Here is a 22,979-nt window from a genome sequence, read left to right as displayed (position 1 = left end):
CTGAAGCAAGACACAAGAAGTATTTCTTCTGCTCTACTCTGGGCTGATTAGGCCTCTACTGAAGTATCGTGTCCAGTTCTGGGCGCCACATTTCAGGAAAGATGTGGACAAATTGGAGAAAGTCCAGAGAAGAACAATAAAAATGATTAAAGGTCTAGAAAACATGACCTATGAGGGAAGATTGAAAAAATTGGTTTTGTTTAATCTGGAGAAAAGACGACTGGGGGGTGGGAGGTATGATAACAGTTTTCAAGCACATAAAAAATTGTTACAAGGACAAGGGAGAATTTTTTTTATCTTTAGTCTCTGAGGATAGGACAAGAAGCAATGGGCTTAAATTGCAGCATGGGCAGTTTAGGTTGGACATTAGGAAAACATTTCTAACTGTCAGGGTGGTTAAGCACTGGAATAAATTGCCTAGGGAGGTTGTGGAATCTCTGTCATTGTAGATTTTTAAGAGCAACGTAGACAAACACCTGTCAGGGATGATCTAGATAATACTTAGTCCTGCCTTTAGTGCAAGGACTTGGCTAGATGACCTCCTGAGGTCTCTTTCAGTCCTACGATTCTATTATTCAATGATTCTATGGGTGAAATAACTCAAGCTAGACCAGTCAGAGATGCTTGCAATATTTCTGAATTAAACCCATCTGCGGGATAAATTTTTTGGGGAGTATTTTCAAGTGTAAATGGATTTCCGTGTCCGTACTAAAATTCCTGGTTTTTAATAATTAACGATGAAATTTAATTTTGATGATCCTTGGCTGCCTGTATGATCAGAAGTCAATGTGCCAGTCTAACAATACTAGATATGTTTCCCTCATGAAATGACAAGAAAGAAACAAAGCAAGAGGGCAAAAAGATTCATTCTCTGGTGAGATCTGGTTGAGAAAAATGTAAGCAGATACCAATCTAGCACAAAGGGCACTGCCAAGGAAGAATGCTAAAAGGATACATTTGTGAGTGTTGTGAAGTACTTAGATATCTTCATTGCCTGGATTCCTAATAACTGCAGTCGCACAGAGGTCATGTTAAAGTTAGGTTGAAAATCAGGCCGTACGTGTGTAAATGTCTATCTGTCCATGCAAATATACATTGGTGTAAGCAGATGGATGTGCCCACAAATTTTGCAGGTGCATTTTAAAGGCCTCATTTGAAAATGTGGATCAGAATATGCCAAGGAAAATATAACTATATATGTTATTCATGTTATGAATAGAACTAATTCTTTAGTATTCTAGATAACCATCAGAATATATGAATACTGTTCCTTTCAAACTGACTGCCTCAGTGAACTGTCAGTGAAGAGAATAACTTATCATTATATTCTTTATAGTCTTCCCCATTAAACTTATTTAATACCTGTCATAGTATAACAAGTGTTTTTTTTATTAAGATATGTGCGAACTCTCTACAGTTGTTCATAATACAGTAACTGTACCAAAGATATTACACAAAAAGGTAATTTGTGTGGTTTACTTGCTACACAAATCTTAATCGTATCACTATTCCCTTGTGCTATGCTCCCTGCCCCTCTCTGCCCATGGGTTATATTCACCTGTTTTCTCTCATCTTATACTTAGACAATAAGTTTTTTGGAGCAGGAAGCATCTTTTTTTATGTGTGCATGAACAGTGCCTAATACAATGGACCTAGATCCCTGACTGAGCCTCAAGGTCAGTAGTCCCCAAACTGTGGGGTGTGGAGGAACATTCGGGGGACATGGCAGGGCCCTGCCCAACCCCCCATAGGGGGCAGGGAGAGAGTGCTGGCCAGCCCCACTCTGCCCCCAGCTCTGCTCCAGCCCCACTCCCACCCCAGCTTGGGTCCCTAACCAGAGGCCCCGACTCGCAACAGCAGCTCTGGCCCCACTCCCGGCTGTGGCTCCCCATCACAGTTCCTGGAGAGGGCCCAGACAGGTTCCATTATGGGTAAGGACGGGGTGCGACGAAAAAAATTTGGGGACCACTGCTGTAAGTGCTACCGCAATACATATAAATCAATCAATCAATACAAATGTACTAAGAACTACACTAGACAGATATCCCCTTTACATGTTACATTGTGGGTCAGCAACAACAAAAAAATCAAGCTTTTATTTTACAGAAATGAAGGTTGGGAAAATAATTTTGGAATGTGTCTCCTATTTTAATTTCCACAACAAATTTACTTTCAATACTGTCTTTTGAGATACTCTCTATAAAGTCAGAGTCTGATTTTTCTGCACTTCAGCTCTTGCATTTGTCACATTACAATAAATTAAAATGACACTCTCCTCCAACTTCTGTAATTTCTTCTTTAGATACTTCCCTGTAACTCCTTAGACACCATCTCCTATTAGTTTACTCATAATCAGGCCATTTCTGAGAAAACTTTACGGTGAAAAGTAACGACTGTATGACTCAGAGCATTTCAACAATGCCAACAGATGGTGACATTTCATCAGTAACTCTTTTATTTATAACCAACAGATTATACCGATTCCCATCTGCCAAAATCATAGTGTATTCACTGCTTCTAGCAAACAGCAGAGAAGAATTGTCTGTTTAGATACTTATGCTCAAAATATATTACTCAGGAAAAACAGTTGTTCATCTAGAACTGCATCTGAAAACTGCATTTTGTTCTGGATGTAAAAAAGTCTGAAAAACAAATAAAATAACCCACTCCAAAATGTATCAGTGTTCCCAAGTGTGTAAATACTTATTAACTGCTTACAATAAATTGATTACATCTTATAACAGGGATCTCATATGAGTTAAAAATATTAAGTTTTGAGCCTCATTATAGTGTCCCAAATTAGACAAGGACTATATATTTTTCTGTTTGTGCTTTTCTCCTGTATATTGATTCCTGACACAGATAATCAGCACAGAATTAGCATCAGGTTTCCAGTGAAAATGGTAAACAGGCAGACAGGGACCACTTATGATTCACTTTGATCATGTTGAAGGATAGATATCATACCACGTGTAAGAGCGTTCCTATCCATTTTCTGCTTCTTAGTATTACAAAAGACAGTCATGGCTATTTGTTTCTAGACAGTGGACACCACCCACCAACATGATCTTTCTTAATGAGGGAATTAAGATAAAAATAGGATGACATCTCAAAATGTCACCTGCCTCAAATTGATATCTTATTGTTCAATGTTAAGATCTACTTTTGTTCTACAAAAAAGCAAATCTCAGGCTATTTTATGTCCTCACTGAGACAGAGAGGGAGGACAGCTAAGTGGGTTAGGATGCTAGTCTGGGTCTCAAGTCTGCTCCACCATAAACTTTCTGGATGATCTTGGGCAGGTTATTTAGCCTCTGTCCCCCAATTCCCCATCTGTAAAATGGGAGGATAATAATACTTCTCCCTATTTAACAGAGGTGTTGTAAGGCTAAATAAATTAAAGTTTATGAGGTGCTGAGCTCCTACAGTAACAGTGGCCATATAAATACCTAAGACAAGAGCAACCTCTCCTTGTGGAATCATGTGGCAAAAATTCAAGTTATGCTACCCTGCATCTATTTCTTCTTAGGATACATCCCATTTACTTAGGTAACTCACATTAATGGTAAGGGTGTATGTAAATCCTCCATGTACTGTGAACCACCAAGAGGAGGCTAGATTTCTTTGGCTGGATTTTATGCTGATAAGGAATATGTGGATGATTTTTAATCCATATGCCATAACTGCAATCTGTATACCTTCCAGGTCTACTGCTGGAATCCTGGGAAACTAGAAAATCCTGAACTTGTACCCATTTATTTCCCTCAAAGTTACGCTGCAGCGTTCACTGGTGGGTACAGAAAGAGACACGTAGAGTGCTGTATTACAAGCTATGCTCATCAAGCCGGCAAATGGAAATAACAATCCTAGTGATCTGGAGATGTAACTGATGAGTAAGCCCGTCTTGTAGCCTCTTTCCCACTGTCCTATTTTTCAAAAAAAAAAAAAAAAAAAAAGAGAAAAAGGTGTACAGTAGAAAAAAATGTAGAACAGACCAGTAAATAGCCATGGGAATACAATGATCAATCCCATTTTATGGCAGTGCAACGATCTCGAAGTTACATAAAAGCCAAGTTGACAAGAGAGATCTGTATAATTATTTCAGGCTCAATGAAAAGGCAAAGGAGAAGATTTTCAGGCAGCAGAAAATATATGCTTACTGATCAAAAGAATATCAGGCACTTTGGGATATATTATTACCTTTCAACAAAGGCTTTTGTCATCTCTTCCCCTTTCTTTCCCAAACTGAAGCATTTAACATATTTTGGGAAACACATCCAGTGACTGAGAGCACGCCTATATTTAGATTCAAATAACGCTAATTTGATGAAAAGGGCCACACATTCCTTGGAAGAGAATAAATGCCTCAGACAAGAGCTTTGTCCTGAAATGCACTAACCATGTGCTGCTCTTTGGTAAAGAAAGCTAAATCCACTTTACCACAGTTGCTCAAGTAAGCTGTTTAGTAATCACACTGAAACCAATGAAGGTTTAGTGATGTGTTCTCATTGCATCCAAGGTGCCTTTTCTTTTCATTAAAAGTTATCTTTGAGATGGTTGGCATATATAAGTTTTCCAATTAGGTTTCCATGGAAACTGGTGAAAGTGTGTGTGTGTGTGTAAGTGTGGGAGGCGGGAGGAGAAGGTGTTAACTTGAAATTGGATGCTATTTTTAGGAAAGCCACAGGTTAGAATGATTACAGCTGAAGCGGCTTAATCAAGTACTTGTTAAGGGGGATGGGGAGGGAGAACTTTCAGAAGGATCATTTCTCTATATGGCAACCTATAAAATATTTAATGAGATATCATCACTGTCCTTCTAGTCCTCTTTTCATTTTGTCAGACATGCTCAGTACTAAGCTATAAATATACTGTATTATATAATAGAATTTTCTCCTTCATGGAAACCTGTTAAAGGTCAAAAGGAAAACTACAATAACTAGGACTAAATCCAAAGTAAGATGGAATACACTGCAAGAGGGAAGAAAGCATAGGTTGGCTAGGACAAAAAAAGGAACATTTTACAGATTGGATTGGAAAAAAAATTATCCCAGTGTATTTTTTTCCTCTCAAGAGGGCTGAACCAACACTCACTAAAGTCAATAAGAGTCACTCCTTTTGACTTCAGTGGGACTTGGATTGGACCAAACATTAATATAACTGGCTTGGATTGGTGGACAGGGTTACAAGGGAAGGCCTCTCAAGACTCCTGCAAGCAGTGGCAGAATAAGCAGAGATCTGGGCTTATTCCATGGATTGGAGCCCTGGTCTGGCAAGAGGTCCAGCAGAACTTAGATCCTCTGCTGGAGAAAACTGGGGTCAGGAGATGAGAATTTGAAGATGGGCCTGGGAAGAAAGGAAGGAGCAAGATACTGAGGATGGGGAAGAGAGAAAGATGAATGAGGAAGAGAACAGAGAGAAAGAAGGTCTGAAGTAGGGTGAAATTCATCCAGCCTTCTACAAGTGGTTTATAGGCCTTGTGCTTGCACTTTGTATAGGAGTGAATTTCAGCCAGAGAGTACAACACTAAAAAAAACAAAAGAGGGAAGGGAGGAGAAATTAGACTCAGGAAAAAATGTACGAAAACAAAACAAAAAACAAAACAACAACAACAACAAGAACAAACTAGGGAGAAGGAAAGGGAAAGAACAAACAGAGGGATGTCAGACAGAGTTACCTTTTTAAAATAAAGTATAATTTCAAAATGTTATTACATAAATAAATAAATAAATAAAATTTCCCTATTCCTCTAGCTTTAGCCTCAGATCACCCTAAGAAGCCCCTCTTCTCTTCTTTGCTGGGAGGCCTTTGCTCATTATTTTAGTTAAAAAAAAAGTATTTGTAAACAAGAAGAAAGAGTTTATCTATACACACCTCTGGGGCTGGTATATCGAAAACAATAATTCCAGTATTCAGATTGTGGATGCATTTCACTTCAGACAAATGTGCATCAAATACAGAACTTCATAATATTATGTTTCTGATCTAAAGATTTAGATTGAGCTATCACAATTTGGACTAATGAAGGATAAAATTGCCAGAAATGTGACCCCGTGTATACTTGACATGGGAACTGAATAACAGAAATGTGATATGGTAGGCACAAGACAGAAGACAATTAGTTTCCCTTGCAGATTTTGCCGGTTCAGAATGCAAACAGGCTATGATAGCGTTCCATGATCCAGCTTCTGGCAGTAAAATTACATCCTGAGCACACTTGTTCCCCAGCCATCAGTTTTCAGAACAGCGGCTTTCCCCTGAAGGCAAATGTGGGGCTTGATCCTTCAAGGTGGAGAATGCCTCTGACACCCTCAGTTGCTGTACCAGATGACTGGCAGATTCTTTGTGGGGGCAATTGCTCCTTTTATCTAAAATTGTACCTTAATTTTCACCCTGCCCCCCCACACTTTTTCCTTCCCATAGCCTTTTTTCTGCCTTTCCTCTTCATCATCTCCTATCTTCACTGAGTTTTCCTTCCACTCTACTCAATGCCTGTCTCTCCCGCTTCTGTCTGGTCTATGCTACTTTCCCAGCATTGACTGGGCACTTCAGGAAGGCCTGTTCCTTTCCTTCTTCCTACTCTTTAGCTTTAGGGTAGTACCACAGTCAGGCCCAGCTAAGACAAATATTCTAACAGTGTTCAAGCCAAAGACAAGAAGGGGTACCTTTGTCAAGGGTCAATGTGCAAAAAAGAGATTTAGTGTTTATCTGATTCTTACAGAAGTATTTTAATGTTATGACAATCAAAGAGAAACAGAACAATTTTTTAAAATTCCAGCTTATATGGAATTTATATTTATACAAATATATTTTTATGGATAGTTAAGCAGTGACAATTTTGAAGGGTTTGTAGGGAGATGTTGTTCCCACATATCCAACCTTGAGTTTATGAAAGGTTGGCACATGTCAGTATAAGATATGGCCTCCTCCCACCTCCCTTTCCCAGGGACCAATGCCTGCCTTAAAACACAAAGGATACAATCTTTATTGTCATATACTTTCACTGTTTCTTTGTTTTAAACCCTAGGAATGTACCTGTTGGACAATCAAAGGAGTTGCTTCATTCCTATGGACCCCAAATCAGAATTCAACATATATATTTTATATTAATAACATTTTATCAAAGTATTAATTAAATGTGTGACAGACCCAGACCAGTGGGGTACAGGAGTCTGGTAGATATATACTGGTCACTGGATGAGTAGTTTTCTGTTCCCTGAGTGACCAGAGCAGGGGCTGCACTAGAGTAATCAGGAACCTGCTAGAACCAGTTAAGGCAGGCAGGCTAATTAGGACACCTGGAGCCAATTAAGAAGAAGCTGCTAGAATCAATTAAGGCAGGCTAAACAGGGCACCTGGGTTTTAAAAGGAGCTCACTTCAGTTTGTGGTGCAAGTGTAAGGAGCTGAGAGCAAGAGGTGCAAGGAGCTGAGAGGGTGTGGGTATGCTGCTGGAGGACTGAGGAGCACAAGTGTTATCAGACACCAGGAGGAAGGTCCTGTGGTGAGAATAAGGAAGGTGTTTGGAGGAGGCCATGGGGAAGTAGCCCAGGGAGTTGTAGCTGTCATGCAGCTGTTACAGGAGGCACTATAGACAGCTGCAGTCCACAGGGCCCTGGGCTGGAACCCGGAGTAGAGAGCGGGCCCAGGTTCCCCACAAACCTCCCAATTGACCTGGACTGTGGGTTCTTCCAGAGGGGAAGGTCTCTGGGCTGTTCCCCAACCCACATGGTGAATCTCTGAGGCAAGAAAATCTACCAATAAGCGCAGGACCCACCAAGATAGAGGAGGAACTTTGTCACAAATGTTAACTTGCTAACTTGAGATCATGGGCGGAGACATTATGTAACCTGTTAACCATTGGCTAATGTGCTATCTTGTCTTGCTGTAAAACCTATCCTGGGGTGTGGAACTGCCTACCCCATCACTTTCCCCTGCCCATGGAAAATCTATATATTCTATTGTAATCAATTGATTGACAGCGTCTCTGAGCCTAATAAGCAAGGTGACACTCCGCCAGCACTGTGTGTAATAAACTCCTATGCTTGACCTCTACACGGTGTGGATTTATGTTCCTTCAGTTTCAAGTGGCAATCATTGGAAAAGAAGAAAAGTAGAGAGACTGTGGAAATGGGGCCTGGAAAGACTGCCTCAAAATGTAACTGTTAGTATTTATAGATTAATCAATTTCAAGGCCAGAAGGGATCATTGTAATCATCTGGTCTGACCTTATATGAAGCATATATCTTTTAGAAAAACATCCAGTCTTGGTTTAAAAATTGTCAGTGATGGAGAATCCAGCACAATTCTTGGTAAATTGTTCCAATTGTTAATTACTCTTACTGTTAAAATTTTACACCTTATTTCCATTCTGAATTCATCTACTTAGCTTCAAATTCCAGCTGTAGTCCAGCTGAGTGGTGACAAAGACATGAATAACTGAGGCCAGGTCACTGTCTAGTTGCTCTCTGCCTATGCAAGTGAACCCCTAAAACTTTTCTTCCAGACTGATGGAGCTGAAGGTACAAAATTACTCATGCATTCTTTAGGTTGTAAGCTTCTCTACTCTTGACTGGGATAAATAATGCATCTCACCTCTACTGCAGTGCAGTACATTTTGAGCATATACTAATGCCTGCAGGATCTGACATGAAAATTTCAAGCATTGCCTCACTGAAAGTTTTAAGTGTTTAGGAAAATAAAACAAAAAACAAACCAAGCTTTGCTCAGTATTGTAACCTTGCAATAATTTTATTTGCTTGTCCTGCAGTTATTTGAAATGAAACCACCAAATTTTCTGTTTTGGATGATGAGGCTGCTTGACCCATTTTTGAACTGGCTAAGAATCCACTTCATTATAATGCAAAATTACAACATCTGAACCTTTCTATGAAATACAATTGCTCTTCCTTCACTGTTTTTCCTGAATAATTTCTCAGGAGTTAACTATAGGCAGGATCGATTTCCTTACTAAGTTATTGTAAACTGGATCATTTAGAATATTCATGTGTGCCACAAAATTATTATTTATCTACACCGCAATAGGTTATTCAGTGCTATTGTAGGATAATAAAACCTAACAATGCGCCAATGATTATATCAGCCTATTGGAATGGAATTAATATCACTCGCTGGATTTTTTTCTTTTCTTATACACATTTTTGCTTAATGTTAAAACCAGCCTCAACATTTATTTTGGTTCAGCAATGAATTCAGACTCTCAGAACATGTCCCAAGTGGACATTGAATAGGGCTGATCTACACTGGGAACTTACATTGCCATAGCTACATAGCTCAAGAATGTGAAAAATTCACACAACTGAATGACGTAGTTAAACCGACATATCCTCCGGTGTAGACAGTGCTAGGTGAACGGAAAAATTCTTCTGTTGACCAGGCTACCACCTCTTGGGGAGGTGGCTTACCTACACCAGGGGGAGAACCCCTCCTCTCAGCATAGATAGTGTCTACACTGAAGCACTCCAGCAGTGCAGCTGGAGCAGTGCAGTTGTGCCGCTGTAGTGTTTCAAGTATAGACAATAGTGATATTAGCTACCTTATGAAAGCTGAACGTTCTCCATGAATTAATGTGTAATTTGTTGAGGATCCTTTTAAAAGGAGTGATACCCAACTACTTCGCTTAGGGGGCATGTTTTGCTTGGCTGATGATGATTCTGTAGTATAGGGGGACAATCCATCTGGATGGCACAGTTTACAGAAACTGTAATTTACTGTGCAAATTTCCAGCATCCTCTTCTTTTGACACAACATTCAAGTTTCATTTTTCACAGCCTAATTAACCAGGATAATAAAGCAACATATTTTTCATGGTCTCTTTAGGTGGTCTTGTGAGCGCATTATTCCATTCCTATCTCCAGAGGTCAGATAACTCCATTAACAGAGAGGATTAAATGCATTTGGCCGCATCTTGTGCTTTATAAAACACCTATGGGGTACAGCTCTCTTGTGATCTCTCCACCACTTGCTGTGTGAAATAAACAGAAACCTCTCCAGTTAGCAGAAATCACCTCCAGTATCTTACTGTGCATCTTATGTTATTTTCAGGCTTGTCTACAAATATATGAACTCAGATGACTTCCCCCTTGTAAATGCACTTTGACTGTATTTTCTGTCCCTTGTAAGACATAACTATGCAGAGTGTTGCACCCAATAATATAATTTTGTTTTTCATAAACTTGCTTTTTGGCATTTCATTCTTTCTTTTGTTAAAAGTGTCTCACCTAGGGCCTCCTCTAGCTCCCATTGAAAAAAACTGCATTTGACTTCAATAAGAGCTGGATCAAGTCCCTAATGAACAACAATTTCTGCTCTAGAAATATTAACCAGAGATCAGAGTAGAAATAAAACAGTGGTGTTACTGTTCCAAAAGCCACACACATAATACCCTTCACCCATTTGAATTGTCAAAATGAGATGCCATTCACAATAGATTGGGCAGGTGTTTAAAATATGACTGTGCAGTTCTCTGAGCTTGATTCCCACTCAGTGGTGGGTCTTGTATATGCCTAGAGGCTCTCCTAGGTTCCTTGACTGGGGAAAAATAATCATCTTTACATATATCACACATCGCCCATTTGTGGCATGAAATTGAGACACCATTCATAGTAAAATGTGTAAGTCTGTGATTCTTCCTCTCTCTTTTTACATGAGGGATGAAATAGTTAACAATGGTGACATTTGAATGGTCAGCAGTGGGCATCAGAGTTAACACCTCACCGAGATGAATGGCGCAGTTCACACCTTTCAGAGCTATAGTTCCAGGCTCTCTGTTCATCTCTGCAACTCAGTTACACTTCATTCACGTATTTCAGGTTTTCTTCACAACCACCACTAGAGACTGCTTTATTTTTAAATGAAAAGCTGAGATTCTGGGAAACAGGATAATATCTTCAGAAAGGTTCTGTAATAGTGCATAGGCATGTATCAGCTGTTTCCAAACCCTGAGATAAAGCTTTAGGAAGGATGCCATTCTCTTTCATAAGAGGTCCGACTATGGCCTCAGTCCTGTAAACTTTTATTCACATACTTAATTTTCACTGACTTTAATGGGACTACAAAAATGTGTGAAGTTAAACATTTGCAGGACTGAGGCCATGTATGTATACTTCTCAAAAATAAACTCTTGAGCTGTGCTAAAGTAGTTAAAACATTTATTAAGGATATTTTTTACCCTGACATTTTACTTTTAATCAAAATCACTATTTTCATACTGCAATTGTGAACTGTATCTTATCTCTTATAACTGCAGAGATAATTTTTGCCTGAAAATAGGCCACTCTCTCTCAAAATGGTCTGTGTTCAAATTTTAATTCATATTTTTTGTAAAAATAAGACTTTATATATTTGTAAGAGAATGGAAAATGCTTTCAAATTTCAAGGAATTTAAGTTTGTGTGACTACTTTATAGAAATGTGCAAAACAGCTGCCAGAATGAGTCTGAGGTGTCTAGGGTGGGAAGTAGTAGCAGAGTAGAGATTTAAGGTAACAACAGGGATAGTATTTCCCTGCAGTTTCCCAGCATGGAGCAACTTTTGCTAGAACTTATCTAAGGAAAATGCTAAGAATTTGTCTGCACAGTTTAAACTTAAAGTAAACCATGGTATGAACTTCAGTGCCAAGAATGGCTTTTTATGAGGTTTTCTCTCTCCATAGTGCCTTGAGCTGTAGCTTCAGGTCTAAGAGCATGAAACAGCAAGATCCTACTTGGTAAAAGCCAACTCACTAGCTTTCCAAAATAGTAAAAACAGACAGGAATATGTTTATCAGGGTAAAGAGAAAGAGAGAGAGAGAAAATAAAAGACAGTAACCTCTTCAATTCCATGGGCAATGTTTCCATTTTGCACTGGTCCTGAACCATCATTTGGTGGTGTTACTTCAACTTCCACTTTTGTAGTATTTGGGAGTTCAATTTTTTCTGTAACGTCATCCATAAATGAAAAAAACAGAACAAAGAACAGATAAAACACTGCACTCATATTTCAGTCTATTTGAATCATCAAGTGTTACTAGTGAACCGTTTATTTTTGTGTAATGCAATTCCTTTCCCTATGATCATTCAAGGAATCTTCTAAACAATAGACATGTCAAAATTTCAGCTGTTATTATTAGATAAAGATAGTAATGGCCAGAAATCCTTGAACAGTCAGAAGTCATGAGGAAGTGCCTCTAACAACAGCTGACACAATAAGACGTATTTTATCTGATGTTGCCGTACAAAGAAGTAAATATAGCTGTGTGGTTGCATTACTGCTGCACTCACATTCATCCTGAATTAAAATCTGAGATCACAGCAGCAGTGCAAAGTGCAGTATATCTGAGATTATTTAACTGCTTGTGGGCTACTTTCCTCAGCATTATGCTATATTAACAAAGTATTCCATCCAATTGCTTGACTCAGTGTCAAAGTGCAACTAGATATAGAGTAAGGTCCTGGCAAGTGTCAAACTGATTCAGCTTTTACCAGATTCATTTGATAGTTGTTTTTTTTGTTTTTTTCCACTGCAATGAACATTAAGTGGTAAAGCAGTGGCTAAAAGAAACATGAAGGTGACTTAAGTTGTTGTTGTTTTAACAATGTATAAGTTTTGAGCTGAATATTCTTTTTGGAAAAAAAAAAGAGTAAATGGGGTTTGTGTAGGTGGTATATACGGGGCTGGGAAGCATGGATTTTTTCCAATTCATAGTCAGGATATAGAGAAGCTGTGCAGCAACTCTGTGGCTGCTATTGCAGACTGCAAATAACAGTACCCACTATACAACTAGTCCACACACCTTTTGGCTAGTGGATCAGCCGTGCGTACAAACCTACCGACCGCAAGCCTGCTCCTCCTACGGCCCAGCCCCAATCCTTTCCCCATAAGAAAGATACCTTGCAGCAGGCTACTATGACCCCCTCATTGCAGTCTCCCCCTTGCACAACAGAACATTGCTATCAAGGTTTGCGTGCCAATGCAAGATAGGCAGGATTTTCCTCTGACAGACCACATGGCTTGCAGCAACAATCATACTACCTCTCTAAGGGCAACATTTTTGCTCTTAAATCCACAGGGTAGATCTCAAACCCTATATTCTCTTCTCCTTGCAAGTGTGGAGATACATGACCCACATAAAATGCACATTTATTTCAGGTGTATGGAAAATGTATGTAAGTGTCCAAACTGCACACCTGGTGGATCTCAGTGAGTATTCTCCACATGCAGAGAGAACCCAATACCAGAGTCAAATGGCCTGGTAATGTTATAAATAAATAAAGCATCATGGTCAAAATTTGGCCCTTACTTACACCTGCCAAACATCAGTGAAGTCAATGGGGTTCCAGGAACATAACTGAGGATAGAATTTGTCTCCATATTTTTATCAATCTTACTTTAGAACATTTCCAAAATTAGTGCACATTCTTCTTTCCAACCTTGCACAACAGCTCTCTGGATGTTTTATTCTATTTTCTCTTTATGCACAGAACTCCCATTCATGTCTATGGGGGTTTCATGCACAATTTTTAGGGAGTCCGAATAGAATACATGGATGAGAGAGGAAAATTTAGCCTTGTTTGGCTCAAATGACTGACTCTAATGGACTACCAGAAATGAATGGGTCAAAATCCAGAGTAAATCTTGTAATGTCACTGGAGTTATTCTGCATTTACACGTGTACAGCTTGAATCTGACCCACTGTATGAAATAGTCCATTGGGCAAACTATGAGCCAAATTTTTCACTCAGTTATACCAATCCAACCCATTTGGAGTTGCAGGTGCTAAGCATCTCTGAAAATCAGGTTCCCATTTGGGAGTCCAGATATGGATTTAGAGGGCACTCAAGTCTGAAAAAATGTAGGTTTATTTATTTTCTTGGGTAAGTAGAGTAACACATAGCAAATATACCCCAAACAATAAGAAATAATTCTGTACTCTTATACTTACCAGCATGATTAGCAGCCCCATTCCGTCTTTCACTGTCTTCCACCTGGCACTTCTTTTTGGCAATTTTATGAAGAATTGAGGCCTTCTCTTTGAACTTTCCTAAAAGAAAACATTGTCATTGTTCAAGTGCAGCCATTCTGAGATGCTACATTTTTCTGTAATAGCTTCCAGCTTTTGCTCTATAAATCAAAACCAAGAATTAATTTCTATCTATCCCAAATAGAAAGTTAACTAATTATTAAACGTTGTTTGACATTCATGCATATACATATTTTTGTTTCTTACAGAGTTAAGAATTTAAAAAAGATGTTTGTTTTTGCCCTAAAACTCAAAGAGAATAAAAAAAATATTATTTTACTGGTGATGCAGTCAATCAAGTTTGCATAACATAAGTGCTGGTATAAAAAAATTAAAGATGAATAGCAAATAAATAAAAATGCTGTAAATAAAAAACACAATTTCTGGTCTTCTATAGGAATATAGGAATTGCTATATTAGATGAGATCTGTGGTCCATCTAGTCCAGTATTTTGTCCCCAGTAGTGACCAGTACCAGATACTTCTGAAAAACGTGTAAGAATCCCCATAATGAACAATTTCTAAATAACCTTCCCATAGGCTAATTTTATTCCCAACCCGGGCCAGTTAGTGCTACATTGTTCTCTACAATCTTGTACAGTAGCTCTCTGCTTGTCTTGTAATGGTTGGTTTATGCCCTGTGGTATCAGTTTATGTTCCTTGTATGTTTTTATCCTAATATATGTGTTTATGATTTATTTCTTCTGTCCCCTTCCTCCTTCATTGTAAATATTACAGATTAGGTAGAATGCAGGCTTAATTCAAAACGAACATATGACATGAAAGTCCTATCCTACAATTCTTGCTCTCCCTAAACTCCCACTGAAATCAGTTGGAGTTTTGGGGATGCAAAGACTTGCATGGTTTAGGACAAAAAGGTATTTCATTAAAATCAAGCAATACTACCCAAAGGATACATTCTGTCAATTAACTACAGAAAGTAAAGAGAAGCCATGCATAAACAAACTTTGATTTATATTAGAATGTCACCATTTCCAAATGTAAGTCATAATTATGATAAAATCAGCCTGTGCTGTTTACATGAAATGGACAAATGAATCAGAGGTCTAAAATAAAATAAATACCGCCTCTGCTCTCCCCCTCAAAAAAAAAATTGGGAATGCGTAGAAAGCTGGATACCATAATGGAATAATTACACGCTAATGCACCAAGAGGTCAGAAACAATCATTTATGTGGGAATGGAATAAATGGTCAACCACAATCCACCTGATGAGAAAAATAATAAAAGAATCTTATGAAAAGTCATGAGCTTTGCCTCATTCAGTTCCAAGTATTATTCTATAAACATCACACTGTAAAATAACATGTGTTCAGCCAGAAGAACAGTAGGGAATATCACAGGCAGTTTCTTTTTCAGTTGCTAAAAAAATGTATATGGAGATTTTGAAATTTTTCGCTATACAGTGCACAAGGTGAAACAGAGCGGCAGTGTAAAGTAAGAGGCCCGTTCACCTCTTCATTGTGCAGGGTCAATGCCAGAGACTATAATTCAAAGACATAGAGGAAGAAGAGACAGAAAGTTGAATAAAGAAAAAAGGATAGAGAAAGGGAAGAGCCTGTAGTGTGAGATGAATTGAAGAGGGAAAGGAAAAGAAAAAAGGAGAGAACAGTCACACCAATTATTTTATAATGTAATGCCGAAAAGGTCAAGTATTTCCATTTACAACACAGGAGTCATCTTAAGTGTGTGCACAATTTTGTGCATGCCTGACATGAGTGAAAAACATGGTGTGCCCACAAGTTGTGGAGGATTGTGTGCTTGCACTCACACAGACATGGCAGTTTGCACACATGAATTGGGGGTGGCAGTGTCCAAGATGGGTACATAAGCATTTTTCAAGATCTGGCCTATAATGTCCCAGGTATATTACTACATTCTTGGGAGCACAGGTAAATGAAAAAAAGAGGCTCTTAAAAAAGTCTCAACTTGTATTTTGTGTGGAACATTTATTCTTCACTTCATGTTTACTTGTGCTCTAAGACTCAGCATCCCTGCTGATGTTCATGCTATTTTATGATCGTTCCTTCAGCAAGAATCATATAAATTGGTGATGGAAAATACCTATTAGACTATCATCTAGTCCATAGGTGTAGCTACATGAGAAGGCTAAACTGATTTAATTTAAAGTGCGATTTTAAACCCATTTAGTTAAACGAATGCAAACACCTGCGTAGAGGCTCTTATTTCAATGCAAGAATGGCTTTGTGTGGTTTAGTTTCTGTCAATTAGGAATGGGTTTAAACCAAACCAAACTAAGCCACTCTTAAACTGAACTAAAGCTGCCCACACTGTTGAACTACACCTCTACCGCAATATAACGTGACCCGATATAACACCAATTCGGATATAACACGGTAAAGCAGTGCTCCAGGGGGGAGGGAGGGGGGCGAGGCTGCGCACTCCGGCAGATCAAAGCAAGTTCGATATAATGCGGTTTCACCCATAACGCAGTAAGATTTTTTGGCTCCCAAGGACAGTGTTATATCGAGGTAAAGTAGTTTGATATCAGTTTAAAAACTGGTTTAAATTAAACCAGTGCAACTTTCTACTGTAGACCGTGCCCATCTTTCTCCCAGTGCCAGGTTTTTCTCTCCAATACATTTTCTAACCTACTTTTAAATGTCCAAAGAGATGAAGTATCCATCACTCTCTTTGCAAGATTATTCTACAGCCAGAGATCACTTCAAGAAAATGCTTCTTAACATTAAGAGAAAATGTTATCTATTTCACTTTTTGCCCAGTAATCTTAGTTATGATCATTATATCACTGTACCTCCTTCTTCTCCATCCTTGGGGCCACAATGTGACTAGCCTCGCACTGGTGCCCAAGGGGGTGGGGAAGAGTGAGGCTTTTGTGGAGGGGCCAGCCAGCAAATACATAGCAGAGACACTATCCCAGGTGAGCACCTGTGCACTGAGGAGGGATAGGAGGAAGATGGGGCAATGCCTCCCCCAAACACCAGTCTGGGGAGTTTTCTGGGCACAGGAGAAGTGCATGATACACCCTTTCACAGAGAGACAGAGCCCCACAAGGAATCCTGACTGGACCAGAGTGCTTCTAATCATTTGCACTTGGCAAAACGCTTAAAACTTTTCATTTCAGACCTGGATTTTGTCAGTTAACCATGCCTTTGTCACTTCAAGTCTGGATTAAAGCAGTACACTCTAAATGGGGCTTTTATTACACCTATGCTCCATGATTTGCATTGACCACCAAATTATTTCTAGGGGAGTTTAAGGTATGGGTTTTGCTCTACAAAGAACTAGGTGCTGTGGGACTAATTATCTGAGACACTGCTCCTCCCCTCGTAAAATACTATGACAGTTGAGATCAGCCAAAAATGCTTGAGTTCATAGACCCCTGGGAAGCACAGGTGCCCTAGAAATCATTTCCCACCCTTTGGGTTGATATAATCCAGATCTAATGACCTACAAGAAAAGCTGCAGGGTTCATCTGCTTTCTTAGGCTTTTTCCCTGGGGTGAGGGATGTTGAATAGGATGGGAAGGGAGATAAAAGGAAGGAGGAGGAGGGGAGAGAAGTTCTAAGCAGTGCCCTACATTCATTATAATTTAGTTAAGGCTTCCCTACACATGAAAATTAATCCAGAATAAGATAGAGTGTGAATTTAAAATGGATTAGCTATTCCCGATTAACACCACATATAGATGCTCTTATTTCAGAATTAAAGCACCTTATTCTGAATTATCTTAATCAGTGGAATTCCAGAATAAGAGCAACCACATATGACATTAATCAGGAATATCTTTTCCAGAATAATTTCCCATATAGACAAACTCAGATTACTTAGGTCTTGTAGTTTGTACAGCACCTAGCACAATGGGCTTGGAGTCTCTCGGTGCTACCATAATACAAATAAATAATACCTAACCACTGAGGGGTACCTCATGCTTTATATCATTTTGGGTGCTACACAATCCTATTCAGATCCCGTTTTAGGGACATACGTGGTTTTCCCATTGCACCTCCTTGCCAGTTGTGCCCCTTCAGTAGCGGAATGCTGTGGTTCTGAGTAGTTATGATGATGTACGCTTTTCTTTTTTAAACAGAAAATTAAATCAGGGCTGAAATGTGTAGGAGTGTCCATGCGTGTGTGAGAGACAGAAGATGAGTGACTGTAAAAATACAATTCCCCTACTAGGTGATCCCTGCATTCTTTCTAAAAATATGTAAAACTCAGTGACCGCTTGGTGCCTTATTACTGTAATCAGAATTCATTCTGAAGAACAAAAAGGGACAGGACAGACATTTTCCCCCATTTCTTTTTAGTGTAGCCCAATGACTCTCAACTTTTAACAGGTGAAGAATCACTAGTTCATTAAACAAAGGGCCCAACTCTTCATTCCTTGTAAGCGAAAAGCTCCCAGTGACTTCAGAAAGTCCCCAAAATAATTACACATCATACACCGCCCAGTCTTGCAACGAGTCAATGGAGATTGTGCATGCTCCCCATCTCTTAGGAGGTGCCCAGGTTCAGGCTCACAATATACAAATGTATATGTAATGAGTATATCGGAAAGAAATTCTATCTCCTCTTAGTTTGCTATCACAGAGTAAATGTGGATTTCACCCCTCCATCTGTGTGTTTTCTGAGGGGTTGTGTTTCAGTTTCTGTATCTTTAAAAAACAAAGTAATTGCCATCTTCGTTAGGACCTCTCATGATACCCTATTCATACATGAAAAAAGAACCACATTCTAGGCTAGACAGAAAAGCCACCTGCTTGAGCGTCATTGCTCTGGGCATTTTGAGTAAACTCGTTGTTGGTGGAGAATAGAACTGATTCAGTGAGGTGCTGAGGTCAATCAAAGGATGTCTTGGCCAACAAAGCATGTGAAGCAATTCATTTAGATCAAAGGTCCATACAGAACTACAGATCCATTCAAGACTTACTTGGTAAAATGATTGTAAAAAGAGAAAAAGCAAAATAGGCATTCTGTTGCTAATTTCTGTCTGTAATCAGGACAAGCCCAGGACTGAGTACGGCATAACTAGATTTAGAGAGCCATTAGTGAGACAGGTCAGACTGAGTTTGCATTAAGATACTGTACAATCAATATATTTGGCTTTCGAATGGTTGTTTTGATGATACATAAAGAAATATCCATTTTGATGAATTCTGTTTTTTTTAAATCAATAAATGTACCATTTATTTACCTTTCAACTTCCTTGTTCTCCATTAACCTCTGATAAAATGCAAAAAGCTGCACATATGCAATGCTAAGGCTGTAGATAAGGACTCAAAAGTCAGGAAGTTCAGGTTGCCCACACAATTTTAACTCTGTCCATTTGTGCTTATGCCTTATGATAGAATGTAATTACTGACTAAAGTCTCTGAGCTCTGCTTTGCAGTATTTCTCTTTCTTTTATTCGTATGCCATTTCTTGAAACTTTGATCTTTTCATTCTTCTGGCAAAGAGGGTGAAATCCTTTCCCTACTAAAGTCAATGGCAAAATTCCCATTGACTTTAATGGAGCTCAGGTTTCACCAAGAATGTTCAGACTTACAGCAAGTGTTTGTATGGGAGACTGCTAATCACAGACCTCCACTTTTGAAAACTTCTGGTACCGCTTCTCTTCCAGATGTGCACAAACTTTGGAGTGATTATTATTGCACACTACACAAAGATTTGTTCAGTCATGTAGTGCAACATTCTTCACAGAGACAAACAGTCCTACAGACCTTACTGTTCTTTCATGGGAGTGGGCCACAGTCACCCTGGAATCATAAAAAGCTTGGAATATACTTTAGACACCTTCTACTGGCCAATTAGAGGGAAAATATATTGCCCCGTTTTGTACTCAGTACACTATTTGCCTATCTAGCCCGTGAACCTTGGTTCAAAGAACTTATAAAACATATGTCTTCTATGAGACTCTTCCAAAGGTTCACTGCAGATATCACTAAACCTCCATTGACTCCCAAAGGTAACAAGTGTATGCGTTTGCTACTGAGAATTGTTTTCACTAATTTGTTAATTTATATCCTATACCATATTAGAAAGCCTCCACCATCACTAAATATTTATTTAAGTATTACAATCATGATCAAGGTGTGCTGGAATCCTTACATTAGTTGAATCCAATCCAATAGTTGCAATTGTAACTGAGTTTCTTTTGAAAGTCCAATTGTAGCACACCTCTAAAATGTACCAAAAAGTCACACTGGCTTCAAAATTGGTAAGATAAATCTGGAACAGTTCTACAAAATCTGTTCTACAGCATCTTAAATAGATACTTATTTTATTCAGTGAAAAAATGTTTCTTCAATGAGACATAAGTGAGCTGGAAAAGTGAACTGAAAAGACCAAAACCTAGAAACTAGAAACCATATTTTGCGATTCAAAAAACAAAGCAAAAAAAAAAAATACAAATAGGGTTAATGCCTACAAAAAAGAGTCTGATGCACAAAAAGCTACTTACAAAGCAGGTACCTTTCTGACTGCTTTGGAATTTAAAATGAATGGATTTGTTGATAATCTTTTGAGGTGCTAGTCTCTCTCACCTTCTCCTGACTTCAGCAAGAAGAGCTGAAGGTATAGCCTCTATCAGGATTTGAATGCCAATAGAACAGTCCCAATCTACTCACAGGCTCCCAACTTTACAGCGAAAGCTATACGAAGGAGTGGGTTACAAAAGGAATCCTGGAATGTGATAACCCACATGCTGCTGTGTTTTATTTAATGCACCCACGCTCAGAAAGGATGACAAAAGGAGGTGTGATGTAAAATATAGTACGTGGAGATTATATTTTGTGAAAAATCCAAATGGAAAACTCTAAAATACCATACTTTGATCTAAATTAAGTTTCTAGAACACTATCTCCTGTTTGGTTTTTTTGGAAGTTATGCAGAAACAATGATGACAGATCTCTTTGGGAAGCTAAAGGGAATCATAGGGTCTCATCAGTATTAATGTTGCTACAGAGAAAACAAACAAAAATAACTTATCTCCTTACTTTCTTCATTGGTAGAAAATGTATAGTATGGTCTCAGATGATATATCTGTATTACCTACAGTACACGAAGCTTTGGGATGGAAATTGCATTACGCCAATCCATAAAGGGTGCTTTCTAAGAGGACATTTTTCTAGGTTCTTTTAATATCAATAACATACTACATGCAGCATATGTATGGTAATACGTAGCAGTTACCTACTTTATTCATAGTATATTTATAGGAATAATTTCTCTCATGTATTTATACTTTATTACTGCAAGACTAAAGAAAAATCAGAGGATCATGGATGTAGTAATTGTAGCATTTTTTTCAAATGGTATATTTAATAAATATTTTAAGATTAAAAAAATCCCATCAACCTCTTCAACCCTCAGCCCATAATAAGAAATGAAGTAAATAACTTTATTGAAACAAATATCTAAGATGAGCTTTTCTGCAAAAGGCTTAAATGTAAATGCCATAGCTGAGTGGACTGGGTTAATGAGCCACTGAAGGAAATTGGGTGGTGTATTTAAACAAATTAGCCACCAATTTATGTCAAGCAAAAGCTTCTTTCAAGCAAAATAGTTTATAATATAAATCCTTGTTAGCTAGACAATTTCATACAAGCTAACTGCATCTGGATGCTAGCTTTGTCTGGACACCCGGCTGAGTTGGCATCTCCAGTAGTAAAGAGTTTACTGTGTTTGGGTTTGTCTAGACTGAGAAAATAAATCAGCTTTGTAAACACACTCACACACACATTTTAACTAAGAAATTTGAACATAACTTTGCACCTCTCATAGACCCCTTTGCACCTAGCATAGACAGAGATATCCAGGTTTAAAAATGTATTAGTTGGTCATTGTCTCTTCTAGGCCTGGGCTGACCATGAGCAGCAAACATATTTCAAACAAATCCCAATCTGGACAAACTCTTCGGGGTGTTGGTTAAAACACATTGAGACACACCTCGTGAGGCACTGTGTCTCTTCTTCACCTTTGTTCAAAGAGACCAGAATTACATACATAATGTGAATAAAAAGTACTGGCATATGCTGGTTCTTTGTCCACTCATTTCTCTTCCAGAAAGGAAAAGACTTTCTCCAGAAGCCCATATCCTTAATTAATTGTTCAGAAGCTATAACAACATATTAAAAATTTGTTAGGCTCCACTCAAGATGGATTTCTAACGACAACCAAACTTGTCTACATTAGTGCAACAAAAAGTCTTGGAAAAGCTTTCAAAACATTTACAAATGCAAATATTATGCAAATTTTCAAGTTCTGAAGTAGCCAAACAGTACACATACTTCCAAAAATCATCAGTTCCTCCTCAAATCCGTCACATATCCTGATTATGGATACATAAATCCTCCCACATATGTATATCAAGTCTCTCTTTTCCCTCATTAATTTTCCCACTCCTCCCAAAACATTACTTTTCTTTCCTCTGCTGTTCTTAACCATCAATTCTATTTCTCCCTGTAATTCATTAGTGCACAAATTTCCAGGCTCTCTCTTTCAGTTCCTCCTTCCTTCAATGTACTCCTTAAGCGAGGCTCCTGCCTTAGCAATTGCTGTTGTTATACCTGCAGCTCCCTCCCCTCTCTCCCTTCCCCAGCTGGCTATTCATCCCAAGGCCTGGTCAAAGGTTTTCCATCCAAACATTTGATCACTAGAAAATGGGGTTTTCAACTAAATGAAAGTTTTTGCAAAAAGTATTTACTATCCTCAAAAAAAAAAAAAAAAAAAAAAAATCCATTTTTTCCCATCACAAAACCATTTTCCATCAGTTTTGGTTGAAAATTTCAGTTTGCAGCAGTTTTTGGTTTTTCAATGGAAAGATGAAATTTTCATGGACAACTGCAATTCAAACTAAACATTTGCGGTTTTCATCTACATTTGGCACAGAGCTCCCCCCCCATTTTCTGATCAGCTCTTCTCTGGGCTCCTCCCCTAGTAGTCTCTGGGTGCCTGATG

General features: G+C 38.6%; 1 protein-coding gene across 2 annotated transcripts in view; it reads right to left on the bottom strand.

Moving 5' to 3' along the window:
- The window catches only part of SLC24A2 (solute carrier family 24 member 2), a 179,016-nt gene that overhangs the window by 34,442 nt on the left and 121,595 nt on the right, over positions 1–22,979 (bottom strand). For both annotated transcript variants that reach the window (XM_034774524.1, XM_034774525.1), the window contains 2 exons: positions 13,940–14,038; positions 11,827–11,933 (listed from right to left, as the gene is read on the bottom strand). In XM_034774524.1, the coding sequence (XP_034630415.1) occupies positions 11,827–11,933; positions 13,940–14,038 (206 nt within the window). The remainder of the gene's footprint in view (positions 1–11,826; positions 11,934–13,939; positions 14,039–22,979) is intronic.

Source organism: Trachemys scripta, chromosome 6 (genome assembly GCF_013100865.1).
Source record: "Trachemys scripta elegans isolate TJP31775 chromosome 6, CAS_Tse_1.0, whole genome shotgun sequence".
Lineage (NCBI taxonomy): Eukaryota > Metazoa > Chordata > Testudines > Emydidae > Trachemys > Trachemys scripta.
The sequence above is the reverse complement of the archived record's forward strand: the minus strand, read 5'-3'. Positions and strand labels throughout refer to the sequence as shown.